Here is an 18421-nt window from a genome sequence, read left to right on the forward strand (position 1 = left end):
AGACTGCGTAAAAAAATTGTGGAAAACTTTAAAAACAATGTTCCTCAACGTCAAATTGCAAAGGCTTTGCAAATCTCATCATCTACAGTGCATAACATCATCAAAAGATTCAGAGAAACTGGAGAAATCTCTGTGCGTAAGGGACAAGGCCGGAGACCTTTATTGGATGCCCGTGGTCTTCGGGCTCTCAGACGACACTGCATCACTCATCGGCATGATTGTGTCAATGACATTACTAAATGGGCCCAGGAATACTTTCAGAAACCACTGTCGGTAAACACAATCCGCCGTGCCATCAGCAGATGCCAACTAAAGCTCTATCATGCAAAAAGGAAGCCATATGTGAACATGGTCCAGAAGCGCCGTCGTGTCCTGTGGGCCAAGGCTCATTTAAAATGGACTATTTCAAAGTGGAATAGTGTTTTACGGTCAGACGAGTCCAAATTTGACATTCTTGTTGGAAATCACGGACGCCGTGTCCTCCGGGCTAAAGAGGAGGGAGACCTTCCAGCATGTTATCAGCGTTCAGTTCAAAAGCCAGCATCTCTGATGGTATGGGGGTGCATAAGTGCATACGGTATGGGCAGCTTGCATGTTTTGGAAGGCTCTGTGAATGCTGAAAGGTATATAAAGGTTTTAGAGCAACATATGCTTCCCTCCAAACAACGTCTATTTCAGGGAAGGCCTTGATTATTTCAGCAGGACAATGCAAAACCACATACTGCAGCTATAACAACAGCATGGCTTCGTCGTAGAAGAGTCCGGGTGCTAACCTGGCCTGCCTGCAGTCCAGATCTTTCACCTATAGAGAACATTTGGCGCATCATTAAACGAAAAATACGTCAAAGACGACCACGAACTCTTCAGCAGCTGGAAATCTATATAAGGCAAGAATGGGACCAAATTCCAACAGCAAAACTCCAGCAACTCATAGCCTCAATGCCCAGACGTCTTCAAACTGTTTTGAAAAGAAAAGGAGATGCTACACCATGGTAAACATGCCCCGTCCCAACTATTTTGAGACCTGTAGCAGAAATCTAAATTGAAATGAGCTCATTTTGTGCATAAAATTGTAAACTTTCTCAGTTTAAACATTTGCTACGTTATCTATGTTCTATTGTGAATAAAATATTGGCTCATGTGATTTGAAAGTCTTTTAGTTTTCATTTTATTAAAATTTAAAAAACGTCCCAACTTTTCCGGAATTCGGGTTATAAATTCAAATTCTATATTCTAACAAAAATGCTTTCTGGGCAATTTGTCCATTGGTTCATTAAAGAAATATTCAGGTTCAACACAATGGGGTGTATAACGTTGACTCTTTCCTCAATATGTCAAAACAAACAAAAATCGCATTTTCAATTAATGCACAAGAATAAAAGCCAAAATACTGTACACACTGTTTTCAAAGAATACAACAGAAATACTCAGTAAATCACTTTAACAACCTTTTCTGTTCTCAATAAATATTCTACCTGTGTCAGAAAGGGATGACCCATAAAACACTATTTAAATCATTACTGTTTTTTTAATGATTTTTTAGGGTTTACATTCCTACCTACTACAGCCTATAGATTTCCAGTGTTAGTGCACAGTAAACCCTCTGCTTGTTTATATAAACCTCATTGTGTCTATATAGTTTAACTGACACTGAACCCAGAATATTCCTTTAATATGTTCACGTGCATGAGGTTCAGTACCTGGATCATGACAGCTTCAGTTGTTGGTCCTGCTGAGGTGAGATTCTCCATATTACCCGTCCGATCGTAGTAAAACTTCGTTCCACCTGCCTCGTACTCTCCGTTCCACTGAATTATGTAATTTCCGTTGAGGTAATACTCATCTGAATCAGCCGCTCGGATCGCAAGGAAATTCCCAGCCTCTTCCACTTCCTGTATGAAGATATCCCGAGCTCCCTCGGGGATCAAAACCAGGTCTGTGTAACCTAAATCACAAAATCTCACTTATAAACATTGTTGTTTCAACATACAGACATTCATCTGGACAGAGTTTGTCAAATTTGAGAAATTTGATTTAGTATATAATATATATATATATATATATATATATATATATATTTATTTATTTATTTATTTATTTATATATATATAAACATATAATTACTGTGTGCTACTCAGAGACAGGGCTAGAGATTACTCCAAATCCAATTACCAAATCCATCTTGTGCCATAAAGTTCTCCTTCACCGTCTCACAAGTGGATCCATCACCGAGACAAACCCCACAGCCGTCCTCTTTAGCATTAGAATTAATGCCAAAATCACAACCCACCTCCTGGAGACAGATCACACATAAACACATACTTCAACATCACCAACATCACAGATATATATATATATATCTTTATATCTATATATATATATATATATATATATATATATATATATATATAGATATATATATATATATAGATATATATATATATATATATATATATATATATATATATATATATATATATATATATATATATATATATACGAAAGCACAAAATATAGTTTTTCTGTATAACTCAAAATGTACTTTTCTTATAACATGAAAGATGAATATTAGGAAGAGGCAAAAAAGCACCTACAGTTCATTCTTTTGTCCAAAATGGATAGTTTACTTTTTTTAAAAAATTTTTTATATATATAAATAAATCCTTACATTTTAGCAAGGATTAATTATATAGAGCAAAAGTGACAATAACAGTGACAAAAAAAATCTACTTCAAATAAATGCTGTTATTTTTAAACTTCTATTTATCAAAAATGCATTTCAGTTTCCACATAATATTATTAGCCCTACTGCTTTCAACATTGACAATAATAATAAATGCATTAGAATGATTTCTGAAGTATCATGACGCTGAAGACTGGAGTAATGATGCTGAAAATTCAGCTTTTCCATAACAGGAATAAATTACATTTGAAAATATAATAAAATAGAAAACAGCTATTTTGAATTTTAATAATTTTTCACAATATCACTGTTTTTACTGTGTTTTGGTGAGCATGAGAGACTTCTTTCAAAAACATTGAAAAAATCTCACTGACCCCAAACCTTTGAATGGTAGCCTGAGTTTCAAAATGAAGCTAAAGGTATTTCACCACTTTGTGAAACATTAGTGGAACATGTTTCTAGTTCATGTGATGAACTAGACATGAAATGATTTCATACCTCCACTAATAATGACCAAAAGACATTGAGCAACAATAATGAAACGTTATGTTAGTGAATCTTGTGCAGCACAGAACTTCCTCTGATATTCTGATAAGGTAATAAAATGATGCAAATGTGTCGCTTAAGTGCACTTTGTATACATCACTGTATAGCTACAGAACACTACACAGACAATACACCAGCGTACACATGAGCACAAATGTGTTGAAAGTAAGACATACCCAGCCACACTACCTTGCACACACCATTGACACAGATGTTTCTGCTGTTGTTCATAAAGCAGGGCGTTCCATCTGTAACCGCATCCAACATCTTCTCAGAGAAGTTCTCATCCACAGGCCTGCAGTGCAGCTCGCATGGACGTGCTGTGAGAGAGAGATCTGCTACTTACTGTATTATAACATAGTAACTGTTTGCACAAGCATTTTACTAAAACATTTAGTATAGCAAAAGTTCAGGGTCTGTAAGATTGTTCATGTTTTTGTAAGAAGTCTCTTCACCAAGACTGCATTTATTTGAATCAAAATACATTAAACACCGGAATATTGTAAAATATTATTACAATTTCTTAAATAACTGTTTGAATTTTCAGCATCATTGCACCAGTCTTTAGTGTCACATGATCCTTCAGAAATCATTCTAATATGCAGATTGTTGAAAACAGTGGTGCGACTTCATAATTTTTTTTTTTTTTGAGGAAATTCTGGATTCTTTGATGAATAAGAGTGGCATTTATTTGAAATAGAACTTTTTTGTAACGCTAAGTTAGCAAAGTCAGACAGCAGACCCAGAAAAGAAATCACATTTAATTTATTATTAATTTGTGTTGTTACCATGAAAACATCAAATAGTATTTAGGCTATAATCTACAATCTAAAACTCACGCTGCGCTCCAACAGCTTAAACAGAGCAAACAACAATGACTAAACACTTGTGTCAGGAATCTACACGCCTCTAAAGCTGGCTAATAAAAGGGAGGCATTCTTGAATGTGAACCAACAAACTCTATAAAATTGTAAGCAGCCACGTGTAAGAAGTTTTATGTTAATGTCAACAGGCCTCGACCCGCCGCAGCGTGCATTAACACAGTCTCTTGGCTCAGCTGTTGAGTTGTAGAAAGCACATGTCTTCAGTGCAAAAAACATTACATGTTTTACAGTTGTGTATCCAGTTGTGTTTATTCAAACAGTTCTTGAGAAAAAGAAATATAATCAACTAGACTTTGTTCAACTTTTGAAGAAAATGCAATGTTTGGTGATAATTATAAACGTTTCTTGAGTAGCAAATCAGCATATTAGAATTAGAAAGGATTATGTGACACTGAAGACTGGAGTTATGATGCTAAAAATTCAGCAGGAGTAAATTACATTTTAAAATATATTCAAATAAAAAACGGTTATTTAATTATATATTTTTTTTGATCATATACAGTAAATGCAGCTTTGGTGAGCATAAGAGACTTGATTTTGTTTCATGCACATATACACATTTGAATGCAATTTGTTAATGCGTGTAAAGCAAAGTGCTCTTACATGAGCTTGAAACAGGTATCCACTCGTAGAGTTCATTGTGGTACGGCACAGTGTTAAATTCACTGCACTGCATCTCTCTGAAGGAGGGATGTTTTCTGGCACAAGGTTTTGTGTTGCAAACTCTGTAGCGCTTCCGCTCGCCTGTACAATATTTGCCTCCAAACTCAGGTCTGTAAACAGAAACACAAATCATGCATCAGATCATGTTCAGCAAAATGCACAAGAAAAGACAGAGAAGAAGAATTGAAATGGGGAGAAAAAAAGAGACAAACTTAAAAGTGGTTACTTAAAGACTAAAAATGATGTAGTTTTAAGATGCTACTCAATTTATGACAGAACACAAACTACACAGCAAATGGCAATGTAGTGTAAAATAGTTACAGGTGTGCCCTCTAGTGTATTCTGCTGGTAGTACATCAGACACTGGGCAGAAATAAATGAACAATAGAGCATACTATCATTTTTTTTTCTAAATACAGTATGTTTATTGTGCCCAGTATGCAAATTCTCTGTATGCATTTAATATGCACTGAATACATTATCCCAGAATCTTTCATTTTGATGTGTGACAAATGAATAATTCGATTTTTTAATCTTTTAGTTGTTATTATTCTTCACACATAATGCATTTTTATTATATATTTTAATTGTATTTAAATTGTGTGTGTATGTGTGTATATATAAAAACAAAACTATACTATAATATTAATTTCTTAAAAGAAAAACACATAGATAGTATATATTTGTATACAAGCACACTGATATAAAAAAAAAATTGTGGTCAGTAAATGTTAATGTTTTAAATGAATCTCTTATGTTAACCAAGGCTAACCAAAAATACAGTAAAAACAGGAACCATTCGAATGTATTTTAAAATGTAATATATTCATGTGAATTTTTCACCATCTTTACTCCGGTCTTCACTGTCAAATGACCCCTCAGAAATCATTATAATATATAATATATATATATATATTATCAATGTCTACACAGTTGTGCTGCTTAATATTTTTCCTGGAAAACATTATTATCATTATTTATTTTTTTATATTTCTTTGATGATAAGGAAGTTCAAAAGAACAGCATTTACTTGAAATATAAATCTTTTATACCATTTTAAATGTCTTTGCTGATCAATTTAATGCATCCTCACTGAATACAAGTATTTATTTTTTTAAAAGATAAAACCGTACTGACCACAAAAATGAATGAATGAAAGAAAGAAAAGCACTGAGAAATAATATAAAAGCAGCAGTAGAGAGTGACGTGTACTTGGGCTGGTTGCATTCTCTGTCTGCTGACTGGACTCCAGCTCCACAGGTGCGAGAGCAGTGAGACCAGGTGCTCCAGGGACCCCAGCCTCCATGCACTGTTTCCGGTAACTTCCCTACGATCACGCACTCACCAGAGATGCACCACTGACACACACACAGATAATTAAATACACTATACAATAATACAAAATACTTTTATTTGAAAGTCAATCTCTTGTACCTTCTCAGGCCCACACCTGGTTCCATCTATCGGCGAGTCCAGTTTGGAGCGGCATGATCCATTTACATAGCACCACAGAATCTGACACACATTCTGAAACCAGTAGAGCATGAATGAATGATTTGACAACCTGAAGACTCCCTTTCAATATTAGAGACAAAAGTAGAACTGTATTTTATTCATCTTGGTTTTTAAATGCATGCACTCCTTACTTCCACTTCTGAGCAGATGGTGGCGTTGGGTCCGTACTGCAGCTGGCACTGGTGCTGGGGTGTGTATCGCACTCCTGGCGTGGCCATCGGGGAGCTGAGGTCCCTCTTAGATGGCCGGTCATCCAGACAGAAGCCCCAACCACGACTGAGAGCATAACAGAGCTTTATGAATGAAGATCATAGTCTGGAATATTTCAAAATTAGCGGTGAGACGTAGGATATAAAGCATCCAATGATATGTTCCTGTACATGAGTGTGTTTTCTTACTCTAGAAAGCGCGTGATGTACTCCTTGCTGCAGGAGGACCAGGTGAGAGGAGACGAGTCATAGTGGAGCTGACGGGACATGATGAAGGGATGCCTCCCGACTAACTCACAGTCATTCCCTTGACCATCATGATGGATTCCAAAACTACAGCACAAAACATGCTGACATCACCTGGTTAACTTACAGTACATTTAAAAGTCTGGGGTCAGCAAGATTTTTACCATTTTTTGAAAGTGTCTTATGTCTTATTTGAAAGTGTCTTATGCTCATCAAGGCTGCATTAATTTGATAAAAATTACAGCAAAAACTGTAATATTGTGAAATATTATTTCAATTTAAAACAATAGTTTCCTATTTTTATATATACATTTTAAAATATAATATATTCCTGTGATGCAAAGCTGATCCTTCAGAAATCATTCTAATATACTGATTTGCTGCTCAAGAAACATTCTTATTATTATCATTGTTGAAAACATCCTACTTAATATTTTGGTGGAAACCATGATGCATTTTTTTCAGGATTCTTATGAATTGAAAGTTTGAGAAAAAAAAAAAAATCTTTTGCAACATTATAAATCTATTTACTGACACTTTAATATGTCCTTGCAGAATAAAATAATTAATTTCAAAAAAAAAAAAAAAAAAAAAAAGATCTTAAAAATAAACTTTTTCTTTCCTTTGGAATAACATTAATCAAAGAATCATACAATATAACACAAAAATGCTAAATAAATTAATGTAGTCACATTATTTGATAGATTTAACATTGTTTGTTGTGCAATGTCAAATTTTACATTTTATTTTTATTAAAAAATAAATAAAATGTTGCATAGCAATGTCACCCAGTTTGCATTCCTTATATTACAATTACGGTAATCCAATATGTATTCTTTTCTAAAATGCATTTGTTTTTCATTTTTCAAGTTGTATTCTACACTGTTAAACCACCAATTATATTTTTTTATAAAATAAATATAATAATAATTATTATTATTATTAAAGTGTCATCTTGTAAAACAAATTGTAATCAGTTTTAAAAAAAAATATTCTGGTGGGGAAAATGTGACCTGAAAAATGAATGCAATATTAAGGCACTAATGGCACTGTTTCATGAAAATGACCCCTAAGAATGTACCTGTGTCCAAGTTCATGAGCAATGGTGAAAGCGACAGGTAGCCCTGAGTCCTCGTTGATATTACAGGAGCGATGTGACTGGCACATGCCTGACAGGTGAGACAAGCCCAGCGTCTCACACGGCTGATTCATGCCTGCGCAGATATCCTTCCTGAGAGGAGAGATCACATCAGGTCAGACACAACAAGGCACAACAGCAGCTTTGATTCATTTTACAGGCTACTAAAGTCACGCTGCAGGGCTAAAACTGCTGAAGAAGAGTTATGGCAGGGGTAGAATTCTTTGTCATTTATTTGGCTGTGTTCATCATGAACGAGCTCTGGAGAACGTCAAGCCTTGGACACAGACCACGGTGGAGTCATTCAGTCTGTGGTGCTCTGGGTTAAAACAAGAGAGTTTAAGGAATGTTAAATGTTCAGAGACAAACAGCTCTGCAACCAAGAAACGTACATTTATGACATTAAATGAGAGTCAGAGGGTTCACATGTGTGTTTGACAGCATCCTCTGGTAATAATGCCTTTATGTTTTACCAGCTAATAAAGGTGCAATTGTTTCAGACATTTATTCCAGGGTAGTGAGGTTCAATCAGCTTTATTAAATAATTTAATGGACTTGATTAAATGTAGCTAATTTAGATATTATTGTTTTAGATAATTTAGATAATGTTTTGTAAGCAGGCAACTGATTTTATAACCATATTATAATAAATGTATTACATTTTATATTTCATATATCTAAGCATTTTTTTTAAGGATTGTTTGACACTGAAGACTGGAGTAATCTATGCAAAAAATTCAGCTTCTATAACAGGAATAAAAATATATATTTTTAAATATATTGAAATGGGAAACATTTCATATTAAATTGTTTGAATACTTTACAATATTACTGTCAAGTATATTAATTCTTGTCAAATATATGCATTCCTATGGTTATAACTAAAATGAATGTCTAAGGTGTTTTTACCGTGTGATGAGTATAGCGACGTCATGGTGTGCAGGATGAGTGTCACTTTGAGGATTGAGGTTTTTTTGCCAGGTACAGAAGCTGTTGAGAGTCGTATCAGCGTGGTGAATGATCTTCAGGCCTTTCTGAAAATACACAAAAGTTGTAGTAAAGTAAAAGTCCACTGACAGCATGTGTTTGTGCATATGTTAACAAGCATAACCAGGAAGTTGTCCATGTTTAACCAGCACTAACCAGCATAGATCAGGACCCCCTGAAAACTCATGCAGCACTACGCAGATTTTTTCAGCTGGGAAGGACTGGATATAAAGCAAATTGTGCCTTTATTCATAAGTACCTCCTCTCCGTGTAGCAGAATGAGCCGGACCAATACGATGTGGATAGCATTACCGATGCTTGCATCGTGAAAAATTCCAGCCACCTACAAAAAAGTGATACAAAATATTGAAAAATATACAATTTTATTTTAGTTTATCAAGCTGGTCTTTCCTATTTGATGAAAGTCAGATGTTGTGTTCAGATTATGTCGGAATGATGTATTTACGAGTTGAAAAGCCATCACAGTCATAATTACGAGTACTTTCTGTAACACTTTATTTTAATGGTCCACTTTAGAGATTCTGCTAAATGACTATAAGTAACAAAGCAGCAATTACTGTATGTCAACTAGCAGTCTTAAAATAGAAGTAGACTGTCTGCATAATATTTTGATGGTTCTCCAACAGACATTCTACTGACTAGAAGTCACTTTGCAAGTTCATGTCAACTTATTCTACTAACCCTAACTGTAACAGTCCAGGCCATATTTATTAACAGATTTTGCCAGAGCAAGCCCTCTTTTGGCATTAAAAAAAAACACACAAAATGAAACAATAGTGCTGGCCGCAGCAATTTTGTGGCTGACCATTTATTGCAAATGCATTTGTAGGAGTTTCCTTTCAGATGCAAGTATTTAAATGAATCATGAATGGTTTGCGATGGTCAGTTTTCTGGTTTTTGCACCATTAACATCCCCAGTAATCTTTTCTTAACCCAGTATGGGCCTGTGTTGCTAGTGGATTACATGCACTGGATTATCATAGCCTTTGCTTGTTTGCGACGCTTTGTAATATGTGCTGCTAGGTTGCATTGTTCACTATGGAAATGATTTAGCTGCATCAGTGTTATTTCATTTGAACACTGTCAGTAAATCACATGCAGAACTTACAGTCCCGTCAGTGCTTTTAGTGCTCTCAATGTTAAGTACATCTGGCCCTTAGTCAAAGTTTAGCTGCAAAATGACTTATGGTCAACAGAATGTCAAAAGAGGACCATCAAAATTAAGTGTAACTGAATTTTCTTTAAGCTGAGAGTTTTCAAGTTGGGAACATAAAAACCTGTGATGGATTTATAAGAAGCAGCATCTGTATTGACATTAAATTTGTCGAAATGAATGATTTCCATCTAAACTGCATCTATGATTATATTGTACATTTACAATATATAACAATTAGTGCTGTCAAATGATTAATCATGATTAATCGCATCAAAAATAAAAGTTTTTGTTAACATAATATATGTAGGTTTACTGTGTATATTTATTATGTATCCATAAATACACACACATACAGTTAATATTTTGAAAATTTTTACCTGTATTTACATGCATATATTTATATTCTTACATTTTATAGTAATATAAATATACTGAACATATAAACATATTTTTCTTAAATATATACATTAATGGTGGGCTGTTATCGGCGTTAACGTGCTGCGTTACCGTGAGTCTCTTATCGGGCGATAAAAAAAATATCGCCGTTACTCTATTCTCAAAGTTGGGTTGGGAGCTGGGTCTATACTACGCGAGCTATGACTTTTTTTTTTTATTTAACCTTTATTTAACCAGAAAAAGCTCTCTGAGATTAAAAATCACTTTCACAGGAGTGTCCTGGCCAAAATGTGCAGCAGTAAAATCAATTACATCACAGATAAACATCACACAAACAGATTAAAAACACTTAAAAGCAATTGCATATAGTTAGATCAACTTCCATTTGCCAGATAACTGATTTGAAATGGTCTAGAGTCAGCAGATTTTCTAATTTTAATTTAGATTGGAGGAAATTCCACGGCGCTGTATACATAAAAGACTTCTTACCTAGCTCAGTTCGAGTAAAAGGAACAGAAAGAGTAAAAAAGTTTTGCAAACGAAGAAAATAATTCTTGATAATTTTCTGTTGCATAAAACAACAAAGATAAGAAGGCAACAACCCCAAAATGGCTTTGTAAATAATTAAGTATCAGTGCATTTTTCTTCTGTTAGACAGAGAAGGCCAACCTACTCTGTGGTACAAGGTGCAATGATGAGTTGAAGATTTACAATTTGATATAAACCTTAGAGCACCATGATAAACGGCATCTAAGGAAGAAAGAAGATAAGAAGGTGCAAACTGATATACAACATCACCGTAATCAAGGACAGGGAGAAAAGTAGTAGAGACTAATTTCTTTTTTACATTAAAAGAGAAGCAAAACTTGTTCCTGAAATAAAACCCAGGCTTGATTTTCAGTTTATTCTTCAGTTGAGTGATATGAGAGCTAAGATAGGGCATCATCAACTATGATGCCTAGATATTTGTACTCTTTTACTAATTCAATCACTGTACCTTGAGAGGTCTGAAGAGATACTAAATTATTTTCAAGTTTTTTTGATTTGGAAAATAACATATACTTGGTTTTATCAGTGAAGCCTTAAATGAATAATATTAAAGGCTGACTGAAGCTTAGACAAGGCTTGCTGTCCAGAGGAAGCGCTGCTATACACCACAGAATCATCGGCATAAAAATGAAAGTTAGCATCCTGAATATCATAATCAAGGCTATTTATATAAATGGTGAATAAAAGGGGCCCCAGCACCGATCCTTGGGGAACACCTTTGGAAATCTCTAATGAATCAGATTGTTTACCTTCGGCTTGAACACACTGGGTTCTTCCACTCAGATAGTTTTTAAACCAAGGAATAACGTGACTTGATAAACCAACAACCTTCAATCTGTGCAGCAATATTCCATGATCCACTGTATTGAAAGCCTTTGATAAATCAACAAAAAGCGAGGCACAAAATTCACCATTATCCAATGACCCTACAATATCATTTAAAACTTTCAAAATAGCCGTTGTAGTACTGTGTTTTTTGCGAAACCCAGATTGATTGATAGACAACACTCTGTTTTCATTCAAATAGCATGTCAACTGTTCACTAATAAGGCTTTCTAATATCTTTGATAAAACGCAGAGCTTTGAGATTGGTCTGTAATTATTCATTATAGTGGGATCCCCCCCTTTTAATAAAGGAACAACAAATGCTGATTTCCAAATTTCTGGAATAACCAGAGATGTATAAAGTACTAGAGATCCAGACTTGAGTAAAAGTACAAGTGCTCTATCAAAAAAATGACTTGAGTAGAAGTTGAAGTGCTCTTTAAGCACCACACTTAAGTAGAAGTACTAAAGTATTCAACAATTTTTGTACTTAAGTATTGCAAGTAGTCTATTTGAAAATTTACTACTCAAGTACTGAAAGTAAAAGTACAAGTATTACAGGGTTTCCCATACATTCATTAATTTGTGGCGGCCCACACGACTAGCCCCTCCTCTTCGAACACGATCTGAATCAAAACATGAGCATGCATTAGTTACAGATTGTATTCCCCCAGCGAAGATTTCAGAATCAATCCGGAGTTGAATGGTTAGTAATGAACACTGTTGCTCAACATAACTCTGAGAAGTTAGTCTATGTTAAGCGATGTCGCGTTTCCATTACAGATTCGCGCAAAACTTTTGTGTTTTTTTTTCTAAATATCGATAAACAGCTATTGCGAAATGACGGCGTTTCCATTAACCGATGTTATGCGACTAAAACGTAATTTTATTCCTCTCGCGATCAGTCATTCCAAAAATCATGGCAACGGACGTTGGTAGGTAGATTTATATATATCACAGCCACCAGACTATACATTATATTATTATTATCTCCAGGTTCAGGTTGGTGTGTGTTGGTTTTTGTCCACCTCAATCTCCAGGTTTGTGTGTGTGTGTGTGTGTGTGTGTGTGTGTGTGTGTGTCAGAATCTGTGTGTGTCCACCTCCAGGTCCAGTTTGGTGTGTGTGTGAGCCTGTGTGTGTCTGAGTGTGTGTGTGTGTGTGTGTGAGTCTTTTTGAATGTTTGAGTGTGTGAGCCTGTGTTTGAGTGTGTCAGTAAGTTTGTGAGTTTGAGTGTGTGTGAGTGTGTGTGTGTGTGCATCTCCAGGTCCAGGTTTGTGTGTGTGTGTGTGTGTGTGTGTGTGTGTGTGTGTGTGTGTGTGTGTGTGTGTGTGAGCAAAATTTGCAAGTCTGTGGAGCAATCATAGGATAGACAGTGTAGCAATGGCATAGCAATGTTGCAATAGCAATGTCTTTAAAGGGATAGTTCACCCAGAAATGAAAATTCTATCATCGTTTATTCACCCTAAAGTTGTTCCAAACCTGTATGAGTTTCTTGGTCTGCTGAACACAAAGGAAGATATTTGGAAGACTGTTTGTAACCAAACAGATGTCGGTCCCTATTGACTACCATAGTATATATTTTTTCCTACTATGGAAGTCAATGGGGACCGAGATCTGTTTGATTCTTTCATTCTTCCAAATATCTTCCTTTGTGTTCAACAGAACAAAGAAACTCTGGAACAACTTTGGAACAACTTGAGGGTGAGTAAACGATGATAGAATTTTCATTTTTGGGTGAACTATCCCTTTAAGGTATCTGACACTAAGTGTTGGCAATGGAAATGTGTACTTATATATGATATATTAAACTTAATCCCCCCCCCCCCTTCCCCGGTCCCCAAACACCACACCACCGCAAGTAGAATCTAATTCTGTGGGAAACACTGTATTGTGTTATGTAGTTATTAAAGAAAGTACTCAAAAGTTTGAACATATTGTTTTTACTATTTCAAATGATTAACCTAAAGGACAATCCAAATTCCTTTGACTGTAAATTTTTGTAAACAAAAAACAGATTAAAGTGTTAGTTCGCCCAATTTGCAAAATTATGTAATTAATAACTTGAATTGGCTAAATTGTTTCAAACCCGTAAGACCGTTTATTTTTGGAACACAGTTTAAGATATTTTAGATTTAGTCCGAGAGCTCTCAGTCCCTCCATTGAAGCTGTGTGTACGGTCTACTGTCCATGTCCAGAAAGGTAAGAAAAACATCATCAAAGTAGTCCATGTGACATCAGAGGGTCAGTTAGAATATTTTGAAGCATCGAAAATACATTTTGGTCCAAAAACAAATCATTCGATGTAACCGGATCTTTTTGAAACAGTTCACCAAATCGAACTGAATCGTTTTAAACGGTTCGCGTCTCCAATATGCATTAATCCACAAATGAATTAAGCTGTTAACTTTTTTATTGTGGCTGACACTCCCTCTGAGTTAAAACAAACCAATATCCTGGAGTAATTCATTTACTCAAACAGTACACTGACTGAACTGCTGTGAAGAGAAAACTGAAGATGAACACCGAGCCGAGCCGAGCCAGATAACGAACAACAGACTGACTCGTTCACGAGTCAAGAACACTGATCTATATATATATAACTTATATTATAGATCAGTGGTCAAGAACCGTTTCTGTCAGACGCATCCGATTCGAGAACCGAGGAGCTGATGATACTGCGCATGTGTGATTCAGCGTGAAAGCAAATCGACACACAGAGCGCATGAACCGAACTGATTCTTTTGGTGATTGATTCTGAACTGATTCTGTGCTAATGTTATGAGCCCAGGTAAACCGAAGGCTTGCAGTCAACACCAATGACGCCATTACGTCGAGCGCAAAAGAATCGGTGAACCGTTTTCTTTAACTGGTTTATTGAATCGAACTGTCTGAAAAAACTACTGGTGATTCGAAAACCGATGCAACCGGTTCTTGACTCGTGAACGAGTCATTATCTGGCTCGGCTCGGTGTTCATCTCTCTCTTCACAGCAGTTCAGTCAGCACGCGCAGTCTTCTTAATCGCTTGATTCGCTCAATAATGTGCCAGCTTCATCAAACCTGCCATCTACAGTTCTGGCAGTGGTAATGTGGGTTTGTAATGGAATGATTCGTAACATTTTTATAATTGTAACGAGTAACGATGCAGCACATAAAAAAAATATCGGAGTAAAAGTATTAAACTCATCGAAAATATGTACTGAAGTAAAAGTGGAAGTAGGAGAAAAAAATAATACTTTAGTAAACTACAGATACCGCCTTTTAGTACTTAAGTACAGTAGTGAAGTAGTTCTACTTCGTTACTATACATCTCTGGGAATAACACCAGTATTTAAAGAATGTCACAGTGTCTGGGTTGTGTTCCCTGGGTTTCCACTAGATGTCCTCCTTTCCCACGGTGTCTGTCACTTTATGAACCTTCTGTTCCCTTATTTGGTCACCTTCCTCCTTGTTTGGGTTAATTGATTATTCCCCACCTGTCTCCAGTTTCCTCATTACCTTCTGTGTATTTATACCCGGTCTGTCTTAGTATGTGTCACGGAGTCCTTGTTGAATGTTTGATATTCACGTCTGTCTCTAGTCTTGTTCTTGCTTTGTGTCTTGTCAGTATATGTTCTGTATTGATGTTTTGGTTTTGACCCCTGCATGGACTGTTTTCTCTATTGGATATACTCTTAATAAATGACTTACCTGCACTTGGTTCTATCTCCGTGGTTTCCTGTATCACCGATCGTGACAGAAGGACTCCGTCATGCAAGGAACCAGCGGTATGTCTTTTTCCCGCTCCCCAGCCAGGATGGCGGAGCGGAGGGCGAAGTATCTAAAGTTGACCGCCCTCCGCCAAGAGGGCAATGAGGTGGGTGCCCTGGCACAGGTGTTCTGGTCCCTGGCCGAGGGCATGGGATACAATGACGCAGCCCTTAAAGATTATTTTAACAGCGGGCTGGATGATCCAGTTTCTCAGGAGGAGATGGCGCATTTAGAAACTTTGGAGTTCTGGGAGTTTGTGTACTATTTGCAGCATCGGCTTCTGTGGGATGCCCCAGCCACTCCTGTCTCTTCCGGCAGGGTGGTCGTTAGGCCAGCACCACTGCCCACTATGGCTACCAGCCCAGCCCCGTTGCACAAGATGGCCGCCAGCTCAGAGCCACAGCCCAGGATGGCCGCCGGTCCAGCGCCACTGCCCAAAATGGCCACAGATCCAGCGCCACAACCCAAGATGGCCGCCAGCCCAGTACCACAGCACAAGATGGCCGCTAACCCAGCGCCAATGCCCAAAATGGCCACTGGTCCAGAGCCACTGTCCAGGATGGCCACCAGTCCAGAGTCATGGCCCAAAATGGCCACCAGTCCAGCGCCCCAGCACAAGATGGCCGCCAGTCCAGCGCCACAGCACAAGATGGCTGTCAATCAAGCGCCACAGCACAAGATGGCCGCTAACCCAGCGCCAATGCCCAAGTTGGCCACCGGTCCAGCGCAACAGCACAATATGGTCGCCAGCCCAGCACCACAGCACAAGATGGCCACCTGTCCAGAGTCATGGCACAAGATGGCTGCTTGCCCAGCGCCGCTGCACGGGATGGCAGTCACAGCTGACCCTCCGGAGTCGAGTCAGGCTCCAGTGAACTCTCCAGAGTCGAGTCAGGCTCCAGTGAACTCTCCAGAGTCGAGTCAGGCTCCAGTGAACTCTCCAGAGTCGAGTCAGGCTCCAGTGAACTCTCCAGAGTCGAGTCAGGCTCCAGTGAACTCTCCAGAGTCGAGTCAGGCTCGAGTGAAGTCTCCAGAGTCGAGTCAGGCTCGAGTGAAGTCTCCAGAGTCGAGTCAGGCTCGAGTGAAGTCTCCAGAGTCGAGTCAGGCTCCAGTGAACTCTCCAGAGTCGAGTCAGGCTCCAGTGAACTCTCCAGAGTCGAGTCAGGCTCCAGTGAACTCTCCAGAGTCGAGTCAGGTTCCAGTTGACCCTCCAGAGTCGAGTCAGGTTCCAGTTGACCCTCCAGAGTCGAGTCAGGTTCCAGTTGACCCTCCAGAGTCGAGTCAGGTTCCAGTTGACCCTCCAGAGTCGAGTCAGGTTCCAGTCTCCCTCCAGAGTCGAGTCAGGTTCCAGTTGACCCTCCAGAGTCGAGTCAGGTGTTTGTGGACCCTCCAGAGTCAGGGCTAGTCACCGCTGACCCTCCAGAGTCAGGGCTAGTCACCGCTGACCCTCCAGAGTCAGGGCTAGTCACCGCTGACCCTCCAGAGTCAGGGCTAGTCACCGCTGACCCTCCAGAGTCAGGGCTAGTCACCGCTGACCCTCCAGAGCCAGGGCTAGGTACCATAGACTTTCCAGAGACAAGGCTGGTCACCGTTGACCTTTCAGAGTCAAGTCAAGTCACCGGTGATCTTCAAGGACTGTGTCAAGTCACCGGTGATCTTCAAGGACTGTGTCAAGTCACCGGTGATCTTCAAGGACTGTGTCAAGTCACCGGTGATCTTCAAGGACTGAGTCAAGTCACCGGTGATCTTCAAGGACTGAGTCAAGTCACCGGTGATCTTCAAGGACTGAGTCAAGTCACCGGTGATCTTCAAGGACTGAGTCAAGTCACCGGTGATCTTCAAGGACTGAGTCAAGCCACCGGGGATCTTCATGAACAAATGCAAGTCACCAATAATCTTCATGAGCAAAGTCAAGTCAGCACCGATCCTCTGGAATACAGTATAAACACCATGGGATTACCAGAGTTTTGTCCTCCCGTTGGTCTGGCTGCACGGATGTGGTGGTCTTTTGCTCCGCCCTGGGGGCCTTGCGCCCTGACCACAAGGATATGGTGGTTTTCTGCTCTTCCCTGGGGGATTCTGGCCTCGACCACAAGGTTGTGGTGGTCTTCTGCTCCGCCCTGGGGGGCTTCCGCCCTGACCACACTGTTGTGGTGGTCTTCTGCTCCGCCCTGGGCGATGCTGGCCTCGACCACAAGGTTGTGGTGGTCTTCTGCTCCGCCCTGGGGGGCTTCCGCCCTGACCACACGGTTGTGGTGGTCTTCTGCTCCGCCCTGGAGGGTTTCCGCCTTGACCACAGGGGTGGGGTGGTCCTCTGCTCTGCCCTGGGGGGCTTCCGCCCTGACCACACGGTTGTGGTGGTCTTCTGTTCCGCCCTGGTGGGCGCCACATGATGTCCTTATGGACTTATGTTTTGTGTTTCTTGTTTCCCTGTTGTGTTTTCTGTCGGTTCCCCTCTGTTAGTCTGGCCCTCCGTCCCTCCCCCTGAACCTCCTCCGGTCCTCCTCCCTCCTGGTCTTCCTGTTTTGTGTTTACATTCTGGTGCTCTTAATAAATGACTTACCCGCACTTGGTTCTATCTCCGTGGTTTCCTGTATCACCGATAGTGACAAAGAAAGATTAAAAATATAAGTTAAACCGGATATAATATAATCTGCTGCTAGTTTCAGATACACAGGCTCCACACAATCAGGACCTGAGTAATTTGTTTATGTCAAGCAAACAGAGTGCTTTATAAACGTCAGTGCTCTTAATTTGTTTAAATCTAAACTCTTCCTTTTCTAGATGACTTTCTGCATTAATAAAATCAGGATCAGAGCCTGTAAAATATAGTGATTCAAATAGAAACCCAGA

At 38.7% G+C, this 18421-nt stretch overlaps 1 protein-coding gene across 2 annotated transcripts in view; it reads right to left on the reverse strand.

Annotated features, from left to right (window-relative positions):
• adamts12 (ADAM metallopeptidase with thrombospondin type 1 motif, 12) overlaps positions 1-18421 on the reverse strand; it is a 48690-nt gene that overhangs the window by 17077 nt on the left and 13192 nt on the right. For both annotated transcript variants that reach the window (XM_059549505.1, XM_059549504.1), the window contains exons 5-15: positions 9131-9214; positions 8794-8918; positions 7828-7977; positions 6690-6833; positions 6423-6567; positions 6211-6303; positions 5989-6134; positions 4717-4886; positions 3419-3549; positions 2173-2293; positions 1701-1945 (exon numbers count right to left, since the gene is read on the reverse strand). In XM_059549505.1, the coding sequence (XP_059405488.1) occupies positions 1701-1945; positions 2173-2293; positions 3419-3549; positions 4717-4886; positions 5989-6134; positions 6211-6303; positions 6423-6567; positions 6690-6833; positions 7828-7977; positions 8794-8918; positions 9131-9214 (1554 nt within the window). The remainder of the gene's footprint in view (positions 1-1700; positions 1946-2172; positions 2294-3418; positions 3550-4716; positions 4887-5988; positions 6135-6210; positions 6304-6422; positions 6568-6689; positions 6834-7827; positions 7978-8793; positions 8919-9130; positions 9215-18421) is intronic.

This window comes from Carassius carassius, chromosome 5 (genome assembly GCF_963082965.1).
Source record: "Carassius carassius chromosome 5, fCarCar2.1, whole genome shotgun sequence".
NCBI lineage: Eukaryota > Metazoa > Chordata > Actinopteri > Cypriniformes > Cyprinidae > Carassius > Carassius carassius.